The sequence below is a fragment of the Thunnus maccoyii genome, chromosome 22 (assembly GCF_910596095.1).
Source record: "Thunnus maccoyii chromosome 22, fThuMac1.1, whole genome shotgun sequence".
NCBI lineage: Eukaryota > Metazoa > Chordata > Actinopteri > Scombriformes > Scombridae > Thunnus > Thunnus maccoyii.
The window spans coordinates 12,037,018-12,060,404 of record NC_056554.1 but is presented as its reverse complement, the minus strand read 5'-3'; the positions used below and the strand labels follow the sequence as shown (position 1 = coordinate 12,060,404).

Here is a 23,387-nt window from a genome sequence, read left to right as displayed (position 1 = left end):
TTGCCACTTGGCAGGAGGTTTGAAGGACCTCTTGAATGTGTTATTGAAGGAATGGCACTGTCTGTGTGCTCAAAGTTACCAATTTGACTGAGTGGCACAGTGTCTGTGTACCTTATTGTAACCCTAAGTTGGAAGACCACAGCATTCACTGTAGATTTTTTCTCTAATAAACCAGGTTAACATTTGCTATTTTGTGGGCCTGGAGGTAGCTAAAGAAGTGTGCCTTTGTTTTAATATGGTCCTGATGGAGAATTTCAAATGAAGCAAACGTGCCATCTATAAATAGGTCGCTAAAAAAGATCAAACCATTGTTATGCCACATTTGAAATGCTGCATCAGTCTGGGCAGGAGGAAAAATGGTTACAGTATGTGTCAAGGGCATATGGCTGCATGTACTGTTGAAATTAAAGTGTTTTCTGATTGAAGATACAGGGTCACAGGATTATTGACATGTTTGATAGAAGTGGAGTATGGATATTGGAGAGACTCTGGGATTAGAAAGGGTCTCCATAAGGGCCCAGGTGGGGCCACTTTTATTTTCAAACACTGTGATACAGTAAGTTAATTTAGCTATATTGGCTATATTGGCCAGTAATAAAACAGAGCCAGTCCCAGTCCTCCCATTGACCTAGGCATTCTCTTAAAGGGGTCTTCCAGATCCAGTTTTGTCTCACAAGTTTTTAAAATTATGGCCATATAAATCATTATAAGATTGCATAACAGTAATTTCCAGATAGTTAAATGAATGATGTTCCAGCTTAAATGGAAAACTATTGTAGTTAAGATCTGATGCTATTTGATTAATAGGAAAAATAAAAGCATAATTTTGGAAAATTTATAAATTTATATCCCAAGGGTTTTTCGAAATGGTGAAACAAATCTATTAGCCAAGGTAAGGATTCTACTGGGTTAGACATGTAGAGAAGGAGGTTGTCCGCATAGAGAGAAACTTTATGGGTAGAGCCCCCTCTCACGATGCCAGCTATCTTTTCTTCTGCTCTATGGGCTATAGCCAAAGGTTCAATAGCAATATTAAATAAATATGGAGATAGGCAGCAGCCTTGTCTAATGCTGCGATGGAGGAGAAAGTAGTCTGAACATATGGAACTGGTTCACACTGACGCCTTTGGGGTTGTACAAAGTAGTCTGATCCACGTAATGAATGATGGGCTGAATCCAAATCTTTCCAGAACTGGGTGAAGGTGCTTCCATTTAATCCAATCAAAGGCTTTCTCTGCATCTAGGGAGAGCACAACTTCTGCTTGCTGGGCAGAATGAGAAAAGTAGAGCACATCAAACAGTCTACACATGTTGTTAAAAGATTGCCTGCCTGGAATAAAACCCGTTTGGTCAGGTGCAATGATGTTAGGAATCACTGTCTCCATGTGTTGAGAGAGGATCTTGGTGAGAATTTTATTGTCAGAGCGCTGAATGCTTATAGGCTGATAGGCACCACAGTCTAAGGGATCTCTGCCTTTTTTTGACAGAACTGAAATGATTACCTGTGTCATCATTTAAGGTAGTTTTTGCCACTTTGTATTGAGTTAATAGCTTGAGTAATTTCTTGACATGTTATAGTAGCTTTGAAGCTAGTTTGGGGTCAGTCATTGGACTCGTGAAAACGAGAGGTGAACCAGCGAGAAGAACAAGTATTGTTTAGTTGTAGGGTGTCCATGGGTCTATAAGTTTGTATAAATCAATAAATGACAGAAGAACCTTAATCGCACCCGGGTCTAGGTCTGGACCCGGGCTTGGGTGTAGCACGCAGTTGAAGTCACCTCCCAAAACCAGATGTTGTGTGTAGAGATCTAGTAGTTTAGCTATAAAGCAGGAGAAAAACTATGAGTTGTCCCAGTTTGGCCCATAGACATTAGCTAAAACAATTTGTGAACCAAAAAGTTTACCAGCAAGAATTATGTATCTGCCATTATTATCGGCAATTACTGAAGTTGGAACAAAAGGAATTCCCTTTTTTATCAGTATGGCTGTGTCTCTGGACCTATCCTCATATTTGTAACAAAATATCTGTCCAATGGAGACTCTCTCAAGAGGGGTGTGTTCGTTAGTGCGGAGGTAGGTTTCATGTTGAAAAATAATTTCTGAGCCCAGAAATGTTACGTGTGCAAACACACGTCTGTGTTTAATTGGATGGTGGACTCCTTTAATGTTCCAGCTGGTGAGCCAAATAGAGCCTAAAGTACTGGAACAAGGTGATGCCATAATATATTAAAAGCTGCACAATTGGATCAAGTGATTTGGGTCTGGATAATTTATAGTCCCCATGTTCATTTATATCAAAATGAAAAATTGTATAAAAACAAACAAAAAAGAAAAAGGAAAAAAATAAGTAAAAAGGGAGTCTTAAATCCCTATGCAGATCTTCCCCCAAATGGAAGATCTCACTAATCTCTAAACTAAAATAAGGAAGTAAAAGTACATAAAAGGTGCTTGTTGTCCAGGAAACCACTAAACTAAGGCCTGCAGAACATGTCTAGTCAGATTTTTAAGGCACAAAAGGTAATAATAATCAGAATAGTGTAAAGCTTATAGTAGCAAACAGAAACAGTATCATCAATAACAGTCATAACAACGGCAATATTAACAATAAAAGCATCAGGTAAAAATAGCCCAAGCCTGAGGTAGAAACATTAGTATCAAAATATAGCCCTTAAAAGAGCACCAAACCTATAAAATTTTGAAATGGAACAGTCCAGAGTGGATACTTACATAACTGTTGTACCCACCATGTATCAAAAGGTGGAGAATCTTGTTTCAAGATGTCATTATTAGTTTATATATATCTATATTTGTGTAGGCATCATCAACAGACTAGGGTAGTGTCTGTCTTTCCGTTTGAGCTGCTCTCGATGTCACGCACCATCGAGTGATGGACCATTGAAGGCTGCCTGTGCCTTGGCCACCTGTGCAGTGTAGTCAGGGTAGACTGAGATGGTCATGTGTTCACCTTAATCCTCTGCTTTTCCCTGGGGAGATGCAGTATATTGGCACAGTCACTGTAATAATGAAGGTGTGCTACAATGGTCCTGGGGTGCTGTCCTGGCTTTGGCACCGGCTGTAATCATCTGTGGGAGCTGTCTATGAACGGAGCATCATCTAAGTTGAATGCTTCCTGCTACAGGTCTGCAACTGAAGTTGAGTAGCAACTACTGGGACCCTCTGGTAACCCCATGGTCCTAATGTTATTCCTCTTGGATCTAGACTCTAGATCTTCACATTTATTTTGTAATGAGTCAGTCAGAACTCCCAGCTGTTTTACCTCCCTTTTTGGAGCTTCACTGTCATCAGAGCAGACAGTCAGGCTCCGTTCTGTGTCTCCCATGGTATTGTGCAATGTTGTTAATTCTGTGTTGATGGCTGTTTTAAAGTCCTCAAAGCCCGTTCTAACCCCATAAACATCTGTTCTAATTATTGCCATTTTGCTCTCTAAGGCCGCTCTGACCTCTGTTTTCATCATGGCAACAAAGTCCGCATGCAAAGAGGAAAGCAGCTCATGTTTTAAGTCTTCCATATTGGGAGCCCCAGCGGGGGCTACAGCACCTTTCTCACCCTTCTCGAGGTCAAGGATGCAGCAAGTGAACTAGGTCTTGGTGTGTGTGCGACGGTCTGATGTCCTTTAGTGGTCTTGTGCGCCATGATACAGTGTGGATGTTAATCTAATACCTTAATAATACTGTGTCACTGGATCAACTTTGAGCAAAATGCCTTTAAATGAGTTATTTATTATGGGGCAGCTGTGGCTCAGGAGGTAGAGAAGGTTGTCCATTAATCGGAAGATCAGCGGTTCGATCCCTGGCTCAGGAGGTCCGCATATCGAAGTGTCCTCGGGCAAAATACTGAACCCCAAATTGCTCCCGATGGCTGCACCAGCGATGTGTGAGTGTGTGTGTGAATGTGCATTAGATTAGATCCTGATGAGCAGGTTGGCACCTTGCATGGCAGCCTCTCCCATCAGCGTATGAATGTGTGTGAATGGGTAAATGTTGACATGTATTGTAAAGCGCTCTGAGTGGTCAGAAGACTAGAAAGGTGTTATATAAATGCAGTTCATTTACCATTTATTTAATTGTTTGTTCTGCAAAGCTAAATGATACACTTTCTACTCCATAGCTTGCTCCACAGCATCCCCCAGTTCTTTTTAACCTTATTTGAGTGGCAGGTCTTAAAAACTTGTTGCTCAACTGCACTTTTTACAGGTTAGTGTAAATTTTTACTTTGTTCATTAGTACAGTCTCCCCATAGTTTCCAAAGTAATATTTCTAGTTGGTCCCTTTTCTCAGAACATACTGTACCTCAAATGAGTATACTCCCACTCAACTACTATCAGCTGTATCTCTTACTCACTAGTGATATCTGCCTTTTTTTCAACTCCACATTTTTCTGTTTCTCACGGTCAGTATTGAAGGAGTTTGTACTATATCCACGTTAAGAGTGTTCTATCAAATTGAGATTTGATTGCTCCTAACTTTATAAAAACCTTGACTATACCTGCAGCACACCTGGAGCCATCACACTGCATTAATTTTCTTTTCTATGAACACAGTAACAACTTCCTCTTCTGAAAGCACTTTTGGAGTCTCTCTCATGTTACTCCCCTGTGGTTTTACACCCTCTCTGACTCAGTAAGGACCTAAACAATTAAATGTTCCATTAGTCTCTCTTTGCTAATGTATACATTGTAATCTCCCTGCAATGCAAACTCGAGTTTCAAGTTGAAGAGTTCAAATGTAAAACAGAGGGTAGGACTCTGAGGGAGGATTGCCATAAAACACAGCAGGCCGTAGATTACACAGAAGAACACAATACTCTTACTGTAGAGAGGTGTGTGTATATGTGTGATAGCATGTGTGAGTGTGTTTGCTGAGCTGAAAGACATCACTATCAGTATTTGAAAAGTCTATCTTTTGGTTTAAAGCCAACCCTAGAGAACTGTTAAACTCATGTCCCTTTCTCCAATGTCCTCCCTCATAACCTCATCCGTTACTGTCAGGTACGCAAGGTAGCTATTTATAACTAGTAGAGGTTAATGAAAAATACATGATCTCTTTCTTGTCTTCCACAGGTCCGAACGCTATTTGTCAGTGGGCTACCACTGGATATTAAGCCGCGGGAGCTCTATCTCCTGTTCAGACCATTTAAGGTATGTTTGTATGTTTTAAATGGATGGGCTGCAGCTATTCTTAGCAGCTTTTCTTTCCAACAGTCAATGGGACCTCCATTAATGGTGATGAAATAAACGGCAATGGAAACTCTCCCGAGGTTCAAGTGTCTGTGTTCCTAAAGCCTAGGTTCAATCACATCTTGATCCACGAGAAGCTTATGTGTGTGCGTGTCTCATGGAAAAATGGCTCGCTGCCTGCGACACAAAAACAAAGCTATTTGCTTCACCTCAGAAACTTCACTTTGTCACAGCACAAACAGTCCTAGAGTTTAGTTCAGGTGAACGTATGCAGATGTTGCAGGCTTTTTGGATTGTCGCCCTAGTATAATGTACTTTAATGGTGCAGGAGCAGCACAGTTTAAGTGAATAATGAGACAATTGCTATGCATCTAATCCCTCACTTAGATAATGCTCTTGGTATGTGCACCAAGTGCTCTGAGTAAATACTTTATATCATGAGTGTTGAAAGCAGTAAATCTCGATTAAACAGGTAAGACACAACAATTAATTCCATATGGTCTTCATGAGAATGAGTCATGAAACAACACAGCCAGTTGTGAGTCACTTGTGACCCTGCAATGCCAAAAATGTGAAACCTTTACTACTATATTAAGTGTTGTTATGCAATATTTTGGCATGACCTGTTAATCTGCTTACTAAAATATTTATATTCTATGCATAGAAATAATACTTTTGTCTTTGTTAACAGTCTTTTTCATTATTCTTTTTTTTCTCCTTCGTTTCAGGGCTATGAAGGCTCCTTGATAAAACTCACTTCAAAACAGGTATGCGTCAAGACACATTGAGCGCTATGTTTCTATACAAAGAAACTGATGAATGAAGCCATCAATCAGTCTGTCGTCATTCTGTTACATGTCTGCAACTTCTTGCTCATCAACACCTTTATTTTTTTTGTCCCTCTTTTTCCTATTTCCCCCCCTTTCTGGGTTATCAGCTTGTTGACCATGAAGGATTAGCACCCTTTGTCAGGAACAGAAGAAAAAAAAAAGTTTATTGGCTTGGAGGAAGGGAAAAAGTGTTGCACCAACTTGCCTTTGGCAGTCACATACTATGCTTGTAGTCACAGACAGTCAACTCCGGTGGGATGCGCGGGGATGGGAAGGGAGACGGGGAAGAATTTTGAGGTGTCAAAACGAGCGTTTTGACAAGAGCAGTACTGACGGTGGAGTTTTGCCTCAAGGGGCGGAGGACTGAAAATGAGCTCAGCTGGCAGGTGTCCACATTCAGAGTTAAGCAATTTAGCTTCATGTCAGTGTACTTATTACCACGTTACACTGTTTCCCGTGAAGACATGACATGCTCATTAGAAGGGTTTAGGGCGATTTAGATCGAATGTGCTGAGTATAATACCTTTAAAACTAAGAACAAAGGAGAGATTTCTTTCTGGTGGTGGAATATCTTAAGAACAAGCAAAATCCCATTGCTTGCTTTGGGATTCGCCATTTTTTAAAATTTCAGTATGGTTGATTGCTGTCAAAAGCATTCAAACAGTAATGAGCAACTGTTCTAATATACTTTATTACACTAATTATACTAAGTTGTTTTGATACCAATATTATTATTAAATTTTTGTATACTGTACCTTATTTCTTTGCAACTAGGACTCCAACTAACGAGTATCTTTATTAGTGATTGTCCGCCGATTATTTTCTCAATTTATCACTTCGTCATTTAGTCTGTGGAACGTCAGGAAATAGTGAAAAATATCAATCATGAAATCCCAGTGTCTGTTTTTTTTAACAACAGTCCCAAATCTGAAAATATTCAGTTAACCTCACATTGGTGAAGCTGGAAACTGAGAACATTTGTTATTTCATCTTAAAAATATTACTTCAACAGTTAATACATTATCAAAATAGTCACTGCTGGTCAACTCATCCAATAATCTACTAATCGTCGCAGCCCTAGTTGTGACTGCAGCTTCACAATTACAGTCCAAAGCCTTTACTGGCCCTCACTTAACCTGCAGTATTCCAAATCTCTTAATCTACAAAATGTGGTGTGTGCAGGTTTGGCTGTCTTTGTTTTACCTGTTTAATGAGTAAGCAAGACACTCAGCAATTCTATGTGCACTTTGTTCTCTCTTTGCGCCACCCCATAGTTTCATAATTGCCGTCCTCTACAATGAGAAATGTCAACTGATGCTTATGACCAGGTCCTGCAAAGTGTTGTTCAACATTCCTCAGAGTCGTGTTTGTTTTGAGTGACTCTCCGCCTGACTAATAGGAATGACAATGGCGACTTGAATCAATCGATCTCCCTCTCCATTCCAGTCCGAGAACACAGCCATATCCATATATAGCAAGAGCCAGATCTCAGACCCTTTCTATTTATATTCCCGTTACGCTTCTTCCTCCTGACGTCTTCACTTAGTCTGTCTTTTTTTTTCTCCCCTCCTTCTCCTCCTCCTCCTCCTCCTCTTTCTCTACTTGTTCAAAATTCCCATAACCCTAGACTGCTTTTCCAGATCACACGCAGCAGCGCAACCCCACGGGAGCAACATGTTTAGAGATTTCTCCTCACCCCCACATCCATAACTTCCCCACATCCACATCCACACACACACACACACTTTCACTTGCAAAAATGATGTGTATTCTTTGTTCATATCTGCAACAGTGTTTTAGAAAACAGAGAACCAAACCTGCAGCTTTGTGGGTTTTTTTTTTTTGCTTTTCACGCTTGCTCACACACCTTTACTATTGCAGGCACTGGCTCTGTAGTGATGTCACCAGAATATAAAACAAGCTCCGGTGAAACAGATATGAACGAGAATATATTGCATGCACTTCCACTGACAGGCCTGTTCACAGAGGTCTTCAAAACTATTTCTACTTTGTTTCATTTTCATTCTCACCTTCAACCCAAAAAAACTGTTTTTTCCCCCCTCCATCTCTTTTTCTCGCCTCTCATTCTCAAGACTCCCGTGTTTGTCTTCTTTCTCTATCTCTTCTCCTTTTTCAGCCTTTTCAGCCCCCTCTCTGCCTTTCTCACATTCACTCTTACATGCACTCTCTCGCTCTCACATTGCCCGTATTTGGGCATAGGGGAGCTGAATGATGAACTCTGCTTGTACAATGTAAGCGTCCAGCCTCTGTTTTTCTCCCCCTCTTTCTCTCTGTCGCCACGGTTTTATAAACAGGGCAAGAAAGAGAGAAAGAGAGAAAGAGAGAAAGAGAGAGATGGAGAAAGAGGGGGGGTGGGTATGATAAAAAAAAATAAAAAATAAAAAAAGAACAACATGTCTATGTCACTCAGACAGAAATGCAGACTCAGTTTTCTGCCTTAAACCATGTTTCTTCCTTTTGTTCTGTCTTCTTGTCTCCCCAGCCGGTGGGGTTTGTCAGCTTTGACAGTCGATCAGAAGCGGAGGCTGCTAAGAATGCCTTGAACGTAAGTGTCATGCCCTCTCTCTGCTCCTCTCAAGCACCAGCTCAGCGCCAGTATATCTTGTGATGACTCGGAATCGCATCTCTCTACCTCATGGGCAAATGTAATTCAGGGAAATCCAGACATTCCTACATTTTCTATCACGTGCGAAAAAACCAGTAAAAGTAGTTAAGACAAACACATCATGGCTCCTCTAAACCTTGTATGTTTGGATGTTTCTGTTTGAGTAAATAAAGCCTTTTTCTTTAAGCTTTGACGTGGATCCTGCAAAGCCAATAACTTTCGGTGCAGGAAAATTAGCTCTTCTTCCACATATAAATAGAACGATATTGATCTGGGGTTTAATTTTAATCTCGCTTATTTCAGAATGTAGCCTCGTAGAAAGCCTTGATGAGGCCAACTCAAATATAAAACAGAGCCCGTCCTCACAGGGTTTTATTCAGCTCTCTTGAAACAAAGTATAGATAAAGAGTAATGAACACCAGCTCTCACACAGCTTTATTTTCCCATTGTTTTTTTTTAACATGTCTGGATATTTACGACATTTCTGTGGCTTCTTAAGTGTTTGTTGATCTCTTTGTCACAGAAAAAGATCTGTTTTATCATCCTCCTAAAGTGGGACCATGACAACACGAGCCAAATCCGTCAACTTTCAGATGTTGAGATATTGGTGCGCATCAAAGGCAGAGCAGAGAGTTGTAGGAAGGATAAAAATTATCATCTTATTATGAGCCAACAATAGTTAGACTGTTTCCATAGAATCACTCAGTTGGGCTGAGAATTGAACAGTGCTCTTGTTTTCGGGGAAAGCGACGTCCCGGGGGTCATATGGAGATAAGCCAGATTTTGCAAACATCTATCTGCATACTGAAAATACAGGAAATACAGAAGAACTGAGGAAAGGAGGGGATTTGTTTCCAGTCATAGTAATTTTGTTTTATTTCTCTGAACTATGAACACACATATAGCCTCTAAAATAAGACTTGATTCTCACTACAATTACAATCATCACCAAAATAATATGTACAAAAAGAGCAAAGGAAGTGCAAAGAAGATAAAAAAAATAAGCACAAAGTTCAAGATGGAGATTCAATTCTTCTGAAAGCCCCACAGTTCAAACTGAGATGTGCTCAGGCCTCATTATATCCATGTACCTTATTATACCTCTGCAGCCTCGACTGGCAGAGGCTGCGAGTGCACTGAGCCAAGGCAATCCTAGTTAATTCCCCCCCCTTCATGAGAAGAGTCATCCCTCACTTGTTTCAGCTCAGCTTTGCCCGAGCCTGCAGGGACGAGCCTAGAACCCCATCCTCACAGCTTCTCGCTCTTTTGCTGCAGAGAACTTTACTCTTGACTGCTTTTCCTCTCCATTGATCTGACCTTCGTGTTTTTCTGTATCTTTTACAGAGAATCCAATGAAGTTAATTAAAGGGTGCTTATAGTTTATATATTTTTTGGCCTTGTTGCTTCTAAAGCAGGCCAACAAATAGCAACTTTGTTTTTGGATGAAGAAGACCTTTGTTTATGTCACATTCTGTATTTTTCCTCAGGCGGAAGTAATTGAGAGGGAAAATGGTTTGGACTACTGCACATGTGGAGGTTTTTGATGCAGATCAAACTGTAGAAGTGAAAAACAACCTTTACTCAGCTTGTCATGAGCACCGGTATGTCAAAAAGCTCTCAGCCATGGCATCTCAAGAATTTGCCAGAATGTTTGGCTCACTTTATGCGGTGATGCTTGCAGTATGTCATGGCGAATGGGGGATTTGATGTCATGAGATTCAATTACAGTTACAGAGTTCAGTAGGGAGAGTAGTGAAGGCCTTGTCTAACCCATGGTGTAAATGACATCATGCACTAGCCAGGTTTGTGTCATCGCCTTCTGATTTTCAATTGCGAGTGTCACCCGTCATCATGTGCGCCGAACCAGAATAACACTCTAATCCACACTGAGCCATTTACAGCAGGCTTCAAAGTCTAAGCAACTGAAAATGTCCTCTCACCGCCAAGAGTTCTGCAATAAATTCTGTTATGAAATGTTGAAAGATGAAAAGTATACAAAGTGACAACTCCAGATATCGCCCAGCTCCCACTGGAAATATAAACAACACACAACAAGGCAGAAAATGCAAAAGTGGAAGACATGCATGATAACTAGTCTGCTTCATCACTACTTCAAGGCACAAGACAGCAAGTCTATCAATTGCTCTCTATTATTTATAACATCACCACCTCAGTGGTGAAAAAAATCAGATATTTTGTCAGGGTCTACAGTTGCTTAAGCAAAGTATTACAGACCTAATGTGTAACATTATTAAGAGTCATCATGTGGTGAACTTGAATCTTGCTTAACAAAGTCACATGGTGCCCCATGGTGTTGACTTTGAGCAACCTTTCAGGAAAACAAGAGAAATATAAGAACACTAAAACCTCTATAAACAATGTGTAAGCATTTATCATATTTTGATTGGGACAGATATGAATAAATATGTTGTTACTCTTTGCAAGAATTGAGTAAGAATACTTTCATCAGCATGCAAAACAACTGACACTTGCCAAAATCTTCAAATACATGGATTAGAATACTTAATTATAAGGAATGTATGAAAATCATTGATATATGCAGTAAAATAGATTTTTTTCTGGGGTCAAACTGATTAATTGACACCAAAAATCCTCCACCATGGAGGTTACACAGATGATGAAAAGCTAAGGTGAGATTCTAAGAAATCTGATACAATATTTAAAAATCCTCACATAGAACAACACTCTTTTGTCCATGACGTGGGATGAGTTTTGGGTATCCAGGGTTTTAGGGTGGCTTAATGTTTCAGACATCGGGACCATGTCTGGCCTTAGTGTGGTCACTGCAATAGTTTCTGGGAACTTGAGCTGCTTCCCCAGGTCGACGTTCAGCTGCCAGTCCTGTGCAGTGATGAGGAGCCCGCTTGACATCCTTGCCTGAGCCTGTGGTTTCTCCCCTGCCTTGATAAATGCAATAGCCTGCCTTGCTGGGTGCTGTTGTTTGGCTTGACTGATCCCTGTGCAGATGGAATTGGTTACTGCATTCAGGACCTGGTCGTCACACCAGCAATAGTGTCCCTCTCCCAGAACATTGGGCAACAGCTGAGGATTTGTTCAAGTGATCCTCTTCTCTAACCCAGGGGCATGCTGGAGTCTCAGCCAACCCCCAGGAATACAGGTTGGTTGGGCTGGCACGAACATTGTACACTGATCAGACCAAAAACTTGATCATGAGTGGCTCTGCCTTCCAGAGCTCGGGCCAAGAGATCTTGCTTTCCAAAGCTTGCTCCCATCTCGTCCATGCACCCTGCCGCTGGATCCCCACCATCCTGCACCATTGTGGAACAAACTTCCTCCACTCCTGCTTGCACCTCCTGTTGGACCAAGTGTATCTTTGCCTCTGGTTTTGTCATAGCAAGTTCTTGGAATGCTGCTGAGCCCTGCATGTCTATCCACCACTGATCTAGCCAGAACATTGTGCTGTAGTCATGATTCTGCCTGGTCCACTGCCTCCTCTGCCCTCCACTTCCTCCCAGTCCTCACTCCAATGTTGGCCTACAAGAAGATGCTGCTCAGGCTTCATGGCAGGCCCAGCCATTTGCGGAGAAAACAACTGACTTTTCTTTCATAGCCCTTGACCGTTATCAGTGGGACCTCATAGACCAGTAGGGGCCACAGGAGATGAAGAAGGATGCTGTGCTGGCAAATCCAGGAATTTCCCTGGCAGCCCCGATTTGTCCACTGCCAGCCATGACTGGTTGACTGGTTGACTGGAGTGATGCAGTGTATTTCAGGGTACTATCAAAGACCTTGCCTGTGCCATTCTGTTCTGCTGAGAGTAATTAGATTCTTCTTGAGGATTTGCCATAGCTGTGCTAATGCAGCCCTTTCTTTCTCCCTTGCCATCTTGCACTGATGCCTCTGTGATTTTAGCTCCTGCCTGAGTTTACTGAGCCTCGTCTCCCGTCGATTTGGACCACTTAAGTTTCTAGCCCAATGCTGCTCCTTAGTGCCAAACCTTTTGGGTGCGGTGTTGATGAGGATTGAAGACATGAACTGGAGCCATTGGTCAACATCACCTTTGGCTTTGGCTTCAAGGATCCCATCCACATCCTCATAGAACTGGAGCTGCTCTCTCTCCTTGCTGGCCTCTGGGCACCCCTGGGGGTATTTCTCTTTAGAGGTTTCCATAGCTTCTTTGTGGGTGTTCCCTCACAGAAGCTGCAGTTTGGCATGCTAACCCTTCTTGCCCCGGCTGCTGTCTTTTCAAGCTGTCTGTGGTATTTGTGGTAGTCATCCAGCCTGTTCCTGGATGTCACTGGCTAAGCCAGACTGAGCTAGTTATTGTATACATCTTATGATGCACTTGGACACATCATCAGTGATGTAACCTGGGTTAATTGGTTGTTTTGGGTCTTTCAACAATCATACACTTTCACCCAGGTGACCTAGCCAGGGTTGATAAATTGACATCTGACAAAAAACATCATTTCTCCCGAAACAAAGTTGAAGTAAATTAAAATTGAATTAAAAAATTAAATTGATGGCCAAAATTTCTTAATGGAATTTTGAAGAGTTACAAACTACTGGAAATTTTGCAGGACATCACTACTATACAATGAGAATACAGACCTCATTTGTTGATTGATGACACACATATACGTCTAAGAGTTTGGCTGCATCTCAAAAAATATTGCTATTATGTAAATAATGCTATTTATCATTTCAAACTTTGCCATAATACATAATCTAAATGAATGTAATTTTCAATAAGTGAATCCAACTATTATAACTATTCCATTCTATGAGTATGGAGAAATGCTTTCAAGGAAACAATATTTTTGCTGACACATCTTCTCCTTTGATCTCAGGGGGTCCGGTTTGATCCAGAGATCCCCCAGACCCTGCGGCTGGAGTTCGCCAAGGCCAACACCAAGATGGCCAAGAACAAGCTGGTTGGCACTCCCAACCCACCTCCCTCCCAGCAGAGCCCCGGGCCACAGTTCATTAGCAGAGACCCATGTGAGTACTTCTTCAATTCGTCTTTCTGTGCCTGAGCTCGTCTTACTTTTTGTCTGTGTTGCTGCTTCCTTTGGCCATGAGTTTCTCTTGTTTGAAATGACTGGACAGCTGTTTCCTTTTAGGATTTTTGTCATTAATAGAGGGGTGTTTGTGTTTTAGATGTTACTCTAAATGAAAAACAGAGATTCGTTTGTCTAATTACCGAAGAGTTGTTTTTTTCTCTTTGAGTGTGTTTGTTACTCAATCGTATGCTGTGTACTTTTGCCATAAAGAGTTACCTTGATTAGAGCTCTCCCCCAAATTGACACATGCCCCCTGTTAGATTAATGATTCATAAACAGTACATGTTCACTGTAAGCAGTTGCTTTAATTATTTGGACTCAAAGCCTTTGAGTTCATGGCGTGTATGGAATTTGCTAATGCAGCTCTGTACCTTTTTCCCCCCTTTAGTTAGATATTTCTCCAATGGGTTAAGGATTCTGCAAGAATCAGCCATTGATAGTTGAACATAGGCCAGCTGTGGTTGTACATTCTTCCTGAATGACCAAACTGCTCTATCTTGGATCTTTTTTTTTTTGCCAGACAAAGGGTGTGTACTTGAGGCCCCAGTGGAAAATGGAAGGAAACGATTAATGAAACCATGACGTAATCACCAGGAGAGAAATTGCTGTCATTTCCTGATAAGAGATGTTTAAATCAGCCATTTTTCTGATTGTGGTTTGATAAACTGTTACCAGGAGACACAGAGAGGGAAAATGCTCCTTAAAATTGTACGACTATCTGATGGTTCTCAGATGAGTTGCTATTTTTTCTCAGATTCTTCATTTTTAAATGTACACTCACTCTATACCACTCTGCACTGTCACCTTTCTCTTCACTCATGCTCTTTTTTCACAGTCACTCTACACTCGACTCACTGAATAAATCATCATATCTGAGATGGTTTCCTCTCATTTTCTCCTGAATTAAGTCAGTTTAAGTGATGTTGATGGATTATAAATAACTGTTCACTAAGGGCTCCCCCTTTAGTTACTGTTGCAACTCCTGTAAAGCTACAGTTTGCAATAATAACAGTAACCACTTAATTGTAGTGTAGCGTAATCTTAATGTAGTTAGTTTTTAGAGAAACAGGACCTTGATTTCAGGCAGGTAGACAAAAGCAGGCTCCTTATCACTATTTGGCAACTGTTGATTTTGCCAGCTCAAATGACAGCTGCCACTAACACATTGTATCAGAGGTTGAAAAAGCTGCGTTCAGCTGACTTTTAATGTTTCCAGCTGACTTGTTTTAGAATGAGAAAACTGTAAAGGGGTCTTAAATGTACATTGATGGCTATATACATGATATTATGCTAAAGGTCTGAGACAAAAGCTACATGGTCCAGGCAAAAAGTCAACTTACTAGCTGGCTATCCATGTAGAAGAAATGTAAATATATGTAAATATAGTAACATTGTTGTTCTTCTATTGCCATTTGCCAGTCCTTGTTTTATAAGTATGATAAGGAAAAATGTAAAATCAGATTGTTAATTCATTCTAAAATAACCCTGTTTAGCTGCTTAGTTTACATATGTGAATGAGCAAGACCAAGATGCTAACGTTAGCCTACATTTTGATATAGTAGCATTCAGGACTGTCTCCCACACAGTGGGAAAACAATACACAGTGGATATGCTATTATGAACAAGGCTTTTTATTAACGTAATATGCAATCTCACGAACTAATATAGTTAGTTAATGATGTGTTCTTTGGCCTTCATAGAAAGACTTAGTTACTACTGCTATGTAAACGCACGCTCTTCTAAAATCTTTAGATGCTCAGTATATCCCTTCCTACAGCTCCATGCACACTGCCTTAACACAAAAAAATCTACTGGTTGACAGGCTAGCCATGACCAACCATGAGTAGTTATGGTTGCTAAGATATGGTTGCTCCATTGTCCAAAGCAAACGGTCAATTGATTTGAAGAAATGAAAGGAGAGGAAGCTACTTCAGATAACTGATACTCACCTGTAGCACACCTCCACGACCACCACCACTGCCGTCACCTCCACCCTGTCTCTCTAGCCACCCACCCATCCACTGGCCACTCTCCTCACTCCACTCCTCCTCTTCTTCTTTCCACAGATGAGCTCACAGTGCCTGCTCTATATCCCAGCAGCCCAGACGTGTGGGCGTCATACCCGCTGTACCCGGCGGAGCTGTCGCCGGCCCTCCCACCCGCTTTCACCTACCCCTCCTCGCTCCACGCTCAGGTAACCTGCAAAGCCACCCCTTTCTCCCCACCACCACCACCACCACCGCCTCCTTCACCTCCTCCTGAGCCCACTGCACAAAAGCTGCTGTTGTCAGCCCTGAAATCACTCTTTGCTCCATCCCACAGATGCACCTCAGAGCACACACCACCCAGTCACCTCCATTTGTAGATTTACAAAACTACTGAAAGGCTGCAAATTATAAGCAGTCAAGTTTGAATTATTTCTAGTGTTTTTTATTTGTTTTATTTAAAAGGGCAATTTGTTTTTGGGGCATTTTGCCATTTATCTTACAATCAGGCAAACTCATGCAGGCATTTTTTAAATGTCTCTGCATGCATTTTGACTTTATGTTGAATGTGATCATAACTCAAGTTCAGTGAGGTCTATGGTAACAGCAACTCTTACAAAGGTAGCTTAATACATATTTTCCTGTGTTAAAGGTTTTTATATGTTATACTTGTTTTTTTTAAACATTTTGACAAGAACATACAAAATGTTAACAAGTATAGCTTGAAACTACCATTTCTAAAAACCTGATCATAGTCATATTCATCTGCTCACTGTGTACCACGAAAGCAAGAGGTGGATTGGGACTTTGATATAATCAAATTTGTTTATTGATAGTATAAAATTAGTTTTTATAAATATTAAATTTACTTGGTGTAGTCCATTTTTGAAGACATTTAATGCTGTATTACCCTTCTCTTTGGAGGAACTGCTACCTGATCTCATTAACTTCCAGGAATTCAGCTAAAATAAACTAATTTGTGACGTCATAACTATTCGACTGTCCTGTTCAAACATGGCCGCAAAAGGATCTCTCTGAGAGGGTTGTTCTTGACATTGTCTCCAAATATCAATAATAGTAGGTACAGTGTGAAGGCTGGCTCCATTGTATAGGATTGGGATCTTGCGATTGGCGTGCTTTTCCACACTGGAGCGACAACAAAACAAATGTCGCATAGTTGATGACACAAGTGTTCTCGTCTTCTTCTTCTTCTTCTTTGTGTTTATTGCCGGATTGCAAACCAACTAGGCGCATACTGCCACCCACTGTATCGGAGTGTTTGGATACGCAAGTGTACTTGAGTACAGAACAACATTAATTATGTGAAAGCTGAACAGTGGGGGAGTGAAGAGGGGGGGCAGTCTTACTCAGGTACGGTACGAAGCAATCGTACCTAAATCATACCTAACCTAAAAAGTACAAAAAATGGCAAAATTCCACAAATTCCCTTTATTGAAAATGGTACATGTATAAACTACAGAACTTGAATTGCGCCCCAATGCTGATACAAACAATAATAAAACTCTGTAAAGTTGAAATATACCTCTAAGTGTACAGGACTCCTGCTGAGGTTTCTGAATCTAAAAAGCTACAAATGAATAATCAATATTAATAATCAGAACTTTTCTAGGTCTTAGCAAGATTGTTTGAGAACAAATTGAAATCATCATGTTGACTGAGACCCTGAGTATATCTTGATAAAATCAAGACCAAAAAATGATTTAATTGTATTTATTAATTTAAAATGAATCAATAACAACTCATATCGTGTTGTTACGGATCCCAATTAGTAGCATCATCTGTTCAACTGAATGCTCCAGCTGTGAAAGGTTTGCATCATCATTTGACCATCACCTTCTTCATTAATTAAATCCCTTTCTTCCACCAACCATGATCCAGTTTATCGAGGTCTTCTAATCTGCACAGCTCCACTGTGAGTTCACATAAGAGTTCATTATTGATCTCTTGAAATTCTTCTCATGAATCCTGTTTGGTGCCGACTGGCCCTGATAAGATCTCAGTACTAGATGTACCGTTTCTGAATTTTTGTTTGCTGATTGGTTTGCAAGCTTGCATTGATCTTCACTCACTACTTATTTATTTATTTTAAACTCAAGCATATTTTAAGCTCAAAGGAATACAGTACCTGGGCATGTTCTACTGGCCTTTTATCTTTCCCAGTATATTTCCATATATGCAATGCCTATCTTCAGTAAGGTAATTTAACTACAAAGGCCTCTAGCAAAGACTCCAAAGCTGAGGCTCGGGTGATGTCAGAATTTGAAATGAGTGCAAGCTGAATCTGCCTAGCTGGCATTTCTCCACACGTCAGATATGTGAACAAACACTGACACACACAATGAGAGTCTGGTTTTGTGATTTCAGGAGGGGCTTGCGGTTAATGCTAGCATCTCAAAGTCTCTTCTGACCTACAGAGATGCTGATGTACAATATAAATATATTAAAATGTAAACAGGTCCTAGAGCTCATTACAACCAAATGATCAAATCCAAATTCATAACATGGTCTCAGCTCTCTTGCTCCCGGGTTGATCTTCTGCTCTCATCCTCTCTAGTGAGAGAACAGCAATGTTATTGGATTGCTAGTAAATGCTAGCAACTGAGCTGTTTGTAAAGTATACCTCTCAGAAATACAGTATATCCACCCATCATGTGATATCATGTGGATTTCATTTGAATACTAGACAATGATTGTGTGAGTTATGTGGAAATTTACAGATATGTAACAATTAATAGATAGTATTAGGTATATATAGGAAAGTACACAATTGTAGGAATACACTTATTCACGTTAGATTGTTACCTTTTTAATGTCTGTATGAAAAATATGAAGCTACCGCCAGTAGCAGATGAGCTTAGCTAAGCAAGGGGAAACAGCTGGCCCAGAGTGCTGTTGTCCCTGTTAAGTTGCTAGGCAACCAGTGGAGATTCCAGGAAGTTACTGCTCCTGGCCAAGAAATAGTAACCCCACGTAAAGCCACAACTTGTTGTTTTTACACTGTGGTTTTTGTGTGGATTAAACAAACGAGATGTTACATGTTAATTAGTAAGCTTTAGATGTGCTTGTAAGTTGCTTTTGTTACCTCCAGCCAGAGCCAGGCTAGCTATGTCCCCATTTCCAGTCTTGGGATAAGCTAAGCTAAGTGGCTGCTGGCTCCAGTTTCATACTGAAGGGACATTATGTATTTACTTAATGATATGAGAGCGGTATTGATCTTATCATCTAACTTGCGGCAAGAAAGCCAATACACATATTTTTCAAAATGTATCAAAATATCACATTAGAACTTACAATATATGTTATATATAGTCAATTTGTATGTGTGCGTGAATGTTAATGCGTGTGTGATCATGTGTGTTTAGATTCGTTGGCTCCCACCTGCAGATGGAACTCCTCAGGGATGGAAGTCCAGGCAGTTCTGCTGAAGTATGTGTGAGTAACACACACACACACACACACACACACACACACACTGACACACCCATGCACACACAGAGCCCCCTGCTCTGCTATGACAAAAAAGTGTACATTGCAACGTGCCATAAAACTACTACAGTAAATGTTATGACACTTTGTTTAAACAGGCGCAGAGATATTCCTAAACATATGTGGGGGATATCACAGGGTTTTACTCCATGCACGTGGTGTGTGCATCAACTGAGCACCCTCTTTTTACCCTCAGACCTCACATGAAAAAGGCCCCCTTCCTACCAACTGACAAACTAACCTACTAATCAGTCACGTCTCTGCTAGTTGACTTCAAACATATACACATACAACTCACTAACACAAAAACAAAGTAGCCTGGTAGAGGCAAACGTAGGTGCGTTAAGCCCCTGTGGTCAACGAAACCACGGTCACTCCTCGCACATCATCCTAAGAGATGAAAGGTGCGATTTAAAGGGGAACTCCATTATTTTCCCCCGCTCAGGTCACAGGGTACAGAGGGTCGACTTTCCCCCATTGATGCGATGCTTGATCTCTGGCATCAAAGGCGGTAAGTCAAACAGAATAGACAACGAGCTCCGACGCCGATGCTTTAATAAAACAGATGAGGTAGAGCTCAGCAAAAATGACTAAAATGCTAATATCAACTGCTTTGATCGTTAATATTATTATAAGCAGTGGTGGAAATCTCTCAGTACATTTACTCTAGTACTGTTTTGTGGTACAGAACATGTACTTTACCTTCCATTTAATGGTACTTTACACTTTAAGTGTAAAAATCAAAGAGGCTCACTGTACTTTTTACTCCACTGCATTTATTTGGCAGCTGTACTTTAAGGTTTTACAGACAACACACTACTGATGATTAACTGATTATAATTCTCATTGATTTTGGAACAAAATTGTCTCATTACACTGAAATGATTATTCATTAAGGGAACTAAATCAAGCTTTAGGATTAGAAATGCTGAGAAGTTTCTGTCCTAGGTCAGAGAAAATGATTGGCTCCAAAGACGGTCGCCTGATATTTATTGTACTTGTATGAAATAGGAAAGCTTATTATTGTGCAGTCGCTCGAACATTGTCATAATAAACACTGAATAGTGTGATACAATAGTGGTGGTGCCAAGCAGCAGATATTAGGAAATGTTTGTCATTTTGTCAAACCCTGGCAGGATGAAATACATTTTTTAATTTAAAAAAATGTTTTTTGGCTTTACGACAAAGTACACAGTGGAGAATTATAAAAGGATAGGACAGAGAGAGACAGAGGATATGATGCTTCAAAAGGTCGTAAATGTGGAATATGCACCATGAACTCCTGGAATACCTGGGTTCTGCCGGAAGGGACCTTTTTATGAAAGTTTATTAAAAATGATTAGTATGGGGCTTTATTTAAAATAAGTCACAGATGAATTAATTTTAGAGGAGCTGCAGACAGTAAACAGAGCAGCTGGCCTCTAATAAGTGCTTTGATAAGTACATGAGTCAACCGTAACCATGCATGAGCCACACAGCACATGTGCTTCGCTCTCTGGTTCAGACAAACTGAACGCTGTTGTGCTTGCAGAAAAACAAAACCACAAAGCACAACAAATCCCCTGCTAGTCTGTGTATCTGTGTTGGCTGGCTGTGTCTGTGTGTGTGCATGTGCGTGTGCGTGTGTGCATGCATGCCTGTGTGTGTGTGTGTGTGTGTGTGTGTGTGTGTGTGTGTGTGTTTGCACTCGGCGCCAGTCACACTGTCACCACTACCCTCCCTCTAACGTCTCGGGACAGGAAGAAACATGTTCTCCCGACCCCTCGGGGAGTCAGTAGGGAGTGGGTGGGTGGGTGGTTGGTAGCATTGAGGCTAACATTCATCAAGCTGTTGATTGGTGCTAGTCCTGCGCTGGACCCTTCCAACCCTGTATCATGGCTGATTTGTCTATTTTCAGAGACTTAAACACACAGCATGATAAAAAAAAAATGTCTGTAATTTGATGTTTTGGGGATTTCTGCTCTGTCAGGGGGGTAAAGGAGGAAGGGAGTGGAGGAGGGAGGGGCTTAAAGGAAATAATTACTCCTCTATCAAACCAGGGGGAGTCATTTGGCCAGTCAGGCTGCCCCAGTGGATATTAGCCCCTTAGTGAAACAACAACATCCCCACATCCGGCTCGCAGTGGAGGGTGAAGTGTGGCTGAGACCTCCAGTCAGAATCAGGGGCGTAGCCAGTAAATGGGCACTGGGCACTGGCCCACCCACATTACTCACTGTCCCACCCAGCTAAGTTTGATCAAAAACTGTTGAAATAAGTTGTAGGAAGTCTGCTTCTGACACACAGACTTTCCTGGGCTGCTTTCAGCCAACTAGCTGCTTTTCAGGTGATGTAACGTTAACACTACAACAATGGCTTAACAAAGTTTTTAATGTGTTATTTGAAAAAAAGATGAGGAAGAAGACGATACCTCCATCGATCGAGTCCACCAGACGCAGCCAGGTTCGGAGGCACCCCCCTCCTCTCTGAGAAAATTTTGAAGACTATAGTATAAATCTATGTATCTAATCACTTAGGAAATAATAATAAGTACCAACACATAGATGAAACACACCTAGAATCCAACACAAGTCACAAATATGGCCAATTTTGAAATTACTCTTCCTCTGTTCAGTCTCTTATTGCATTGAAATCACTTTCACTGTCAAACACATTGAATAAAGGAGCACAACTGCAGTATCTTTCAGGTTTTGCACTAAATTACCTGTCAAGTGTTTTAACACTCATTACTCAAGTTCATCAAAACAATAAGCCGTAATCTAAAAATTACACAGGGCATGACAGTGAAAAAATTAGTGTATAAAATATAGTAGAACAAATAAACTATGTATGACTGTTATGACTGAGGGCCCCTGAACCCAACATGGAAAAAAATGCAAGATAAAAAAGATGCATTTGAAAAAAAGTAGAATTTATGCAAATAATAAAATGAGTGTAAGTGCAGTGTATATATGTGGGAATGTGTGTGTGTATGTGTGTGTGTGTGTGCTAGTGTGAATGAGTGCGTTTACTAAAGGTAAAAAAAAGCAGTAAAAAGTCATGGGAAAAATCCACAGTGGAAACGTCTTAACTGCCAAACCAGAAAGAAAAGAATAATGCTAATAGCAGCAGCTGACCACAGGTGAAAGAAGCCTCCTCCTACAAATGAAATGTTATTTAGGCACTGGGGGAAAATGACATAAATATGGTACTCCTTGGCGTTTGGCCAGGCATTGAAGTCCTCAGATTAACAAGCTGTTCAGAATTATTGCCCTTGATGATGTCACAATGGGGACACAAGCAATGAATTAGCATTGATTAATCACTTAGCTGTGCTTTTTGGAACCATGAACACTGATTACGTAATGTGCTGTAGACTGCTGCCCAGTTTGTAATTTTTTTTAATTTTATTTTTACTCTTGGGTGTGTGGTGGCCAGGCAGGGATGGAAATAATTAATCCTAAATTTGGTGGTTACTACACCCACCAAAAATGATGTGTTCAATACAAGGGAAGAAAGAAGTGCTGGGGATTTTTTGACTTGGAAAATTACAGTTTAATTCAAACTTATATGAAATTGCTGAAAAGATACATAGGCTTAAATTAAATATATACCAGTACATAATATGCCCTTTAAAATAAGAAATAAAATACTGTAAATGTACTTATTATTTGCAATAAAATAAAAATAAATATGTCTCATTATTGATCAATGAGGTATCACTGAAACATTTTGTTAATAATCACTGGACACACAAATATCTATCTGTCCCTCATTTCCTGTCTGCAAAGATTCTGATACATGAAGCATTAGAGAGCAAAAGGAAATTAGGAAATCTTGTCATCCCAAAATCTTTAGCAGCACAATGACCCAGAGGAGACTGACTTCTCTCTCATACATGTGAGCATATTTATTTTGGACATAGGCTATATGCCCTGATGTGATCCTTCATCACCACAAACCTCGCACAAGGCTTGACAAGGGCCAGTTTTGGAGTAGGCGATAACAGACAGCGTGGCTTCAGCAAACTAGGATAATTGTTTATTCAAAGCTGCTGCTGTGCAGTATAACTTTATTATAATGTATTAGCCTATTTCCCACAGTGAATATTTTTGAATGTCAGAGCAGAAACTCCAAATTGAGTCTGCGTGCAAAAGTTTGGACCTGTCATGTTTTGAAAGGTTAATAATTTGTGAGTTCAGATCTTGAACACTGCTGTTG

At 40.6% G+C, this 23,387-nt stretch overlaps 1 protein-coding gene across 5 annotated transcripts in view; it reads left to right on the top strand.

Annotated features, from left to right (window-relative positions):
* Positions 1-23,387, top strand: part of LOC121889097 (RNA-binding protein with multiple splicing-like) — a 44,914-nt gene that overhangs the window by 12,901 nt on the left and 8,626 nt on the right. For 2 of the 5 annotated variants that reach the window (XM_042400778.1, XM_042400776.1), the window contains exons 2-7: positions 5,081-5,158; positions 5,926-5,964; positions 8,531-8,593; positions 13,486-13,636; positions 15,765-15,892; positions 19,067-19,136. In XM_042400778.1, coding sequence (XP_042256712.1) covers positions 5,081-5,158; positions 5,926-5,964; positions 8,531-8,593; positions 13,486-13,636; positions 15,765-15,892; positions 19,067-19,129 — 522 coding nt within the window. In that variant the 3' untranslated portion in view covers positions 19,130-19,136. The remainder of the gene's footprint in view (positions 1-5,080; positions 5,159-5,925; positions 5,965-8,530; positions 8,594-13,485; positions 13,637-15,764; positions 15,893-19,066; positions 19,137-23,387) is intronic. The other 3 variants (XM_042400777.1, XM_042400780.1, XM_042400779.1) reach the window with 3 other exon arrangements.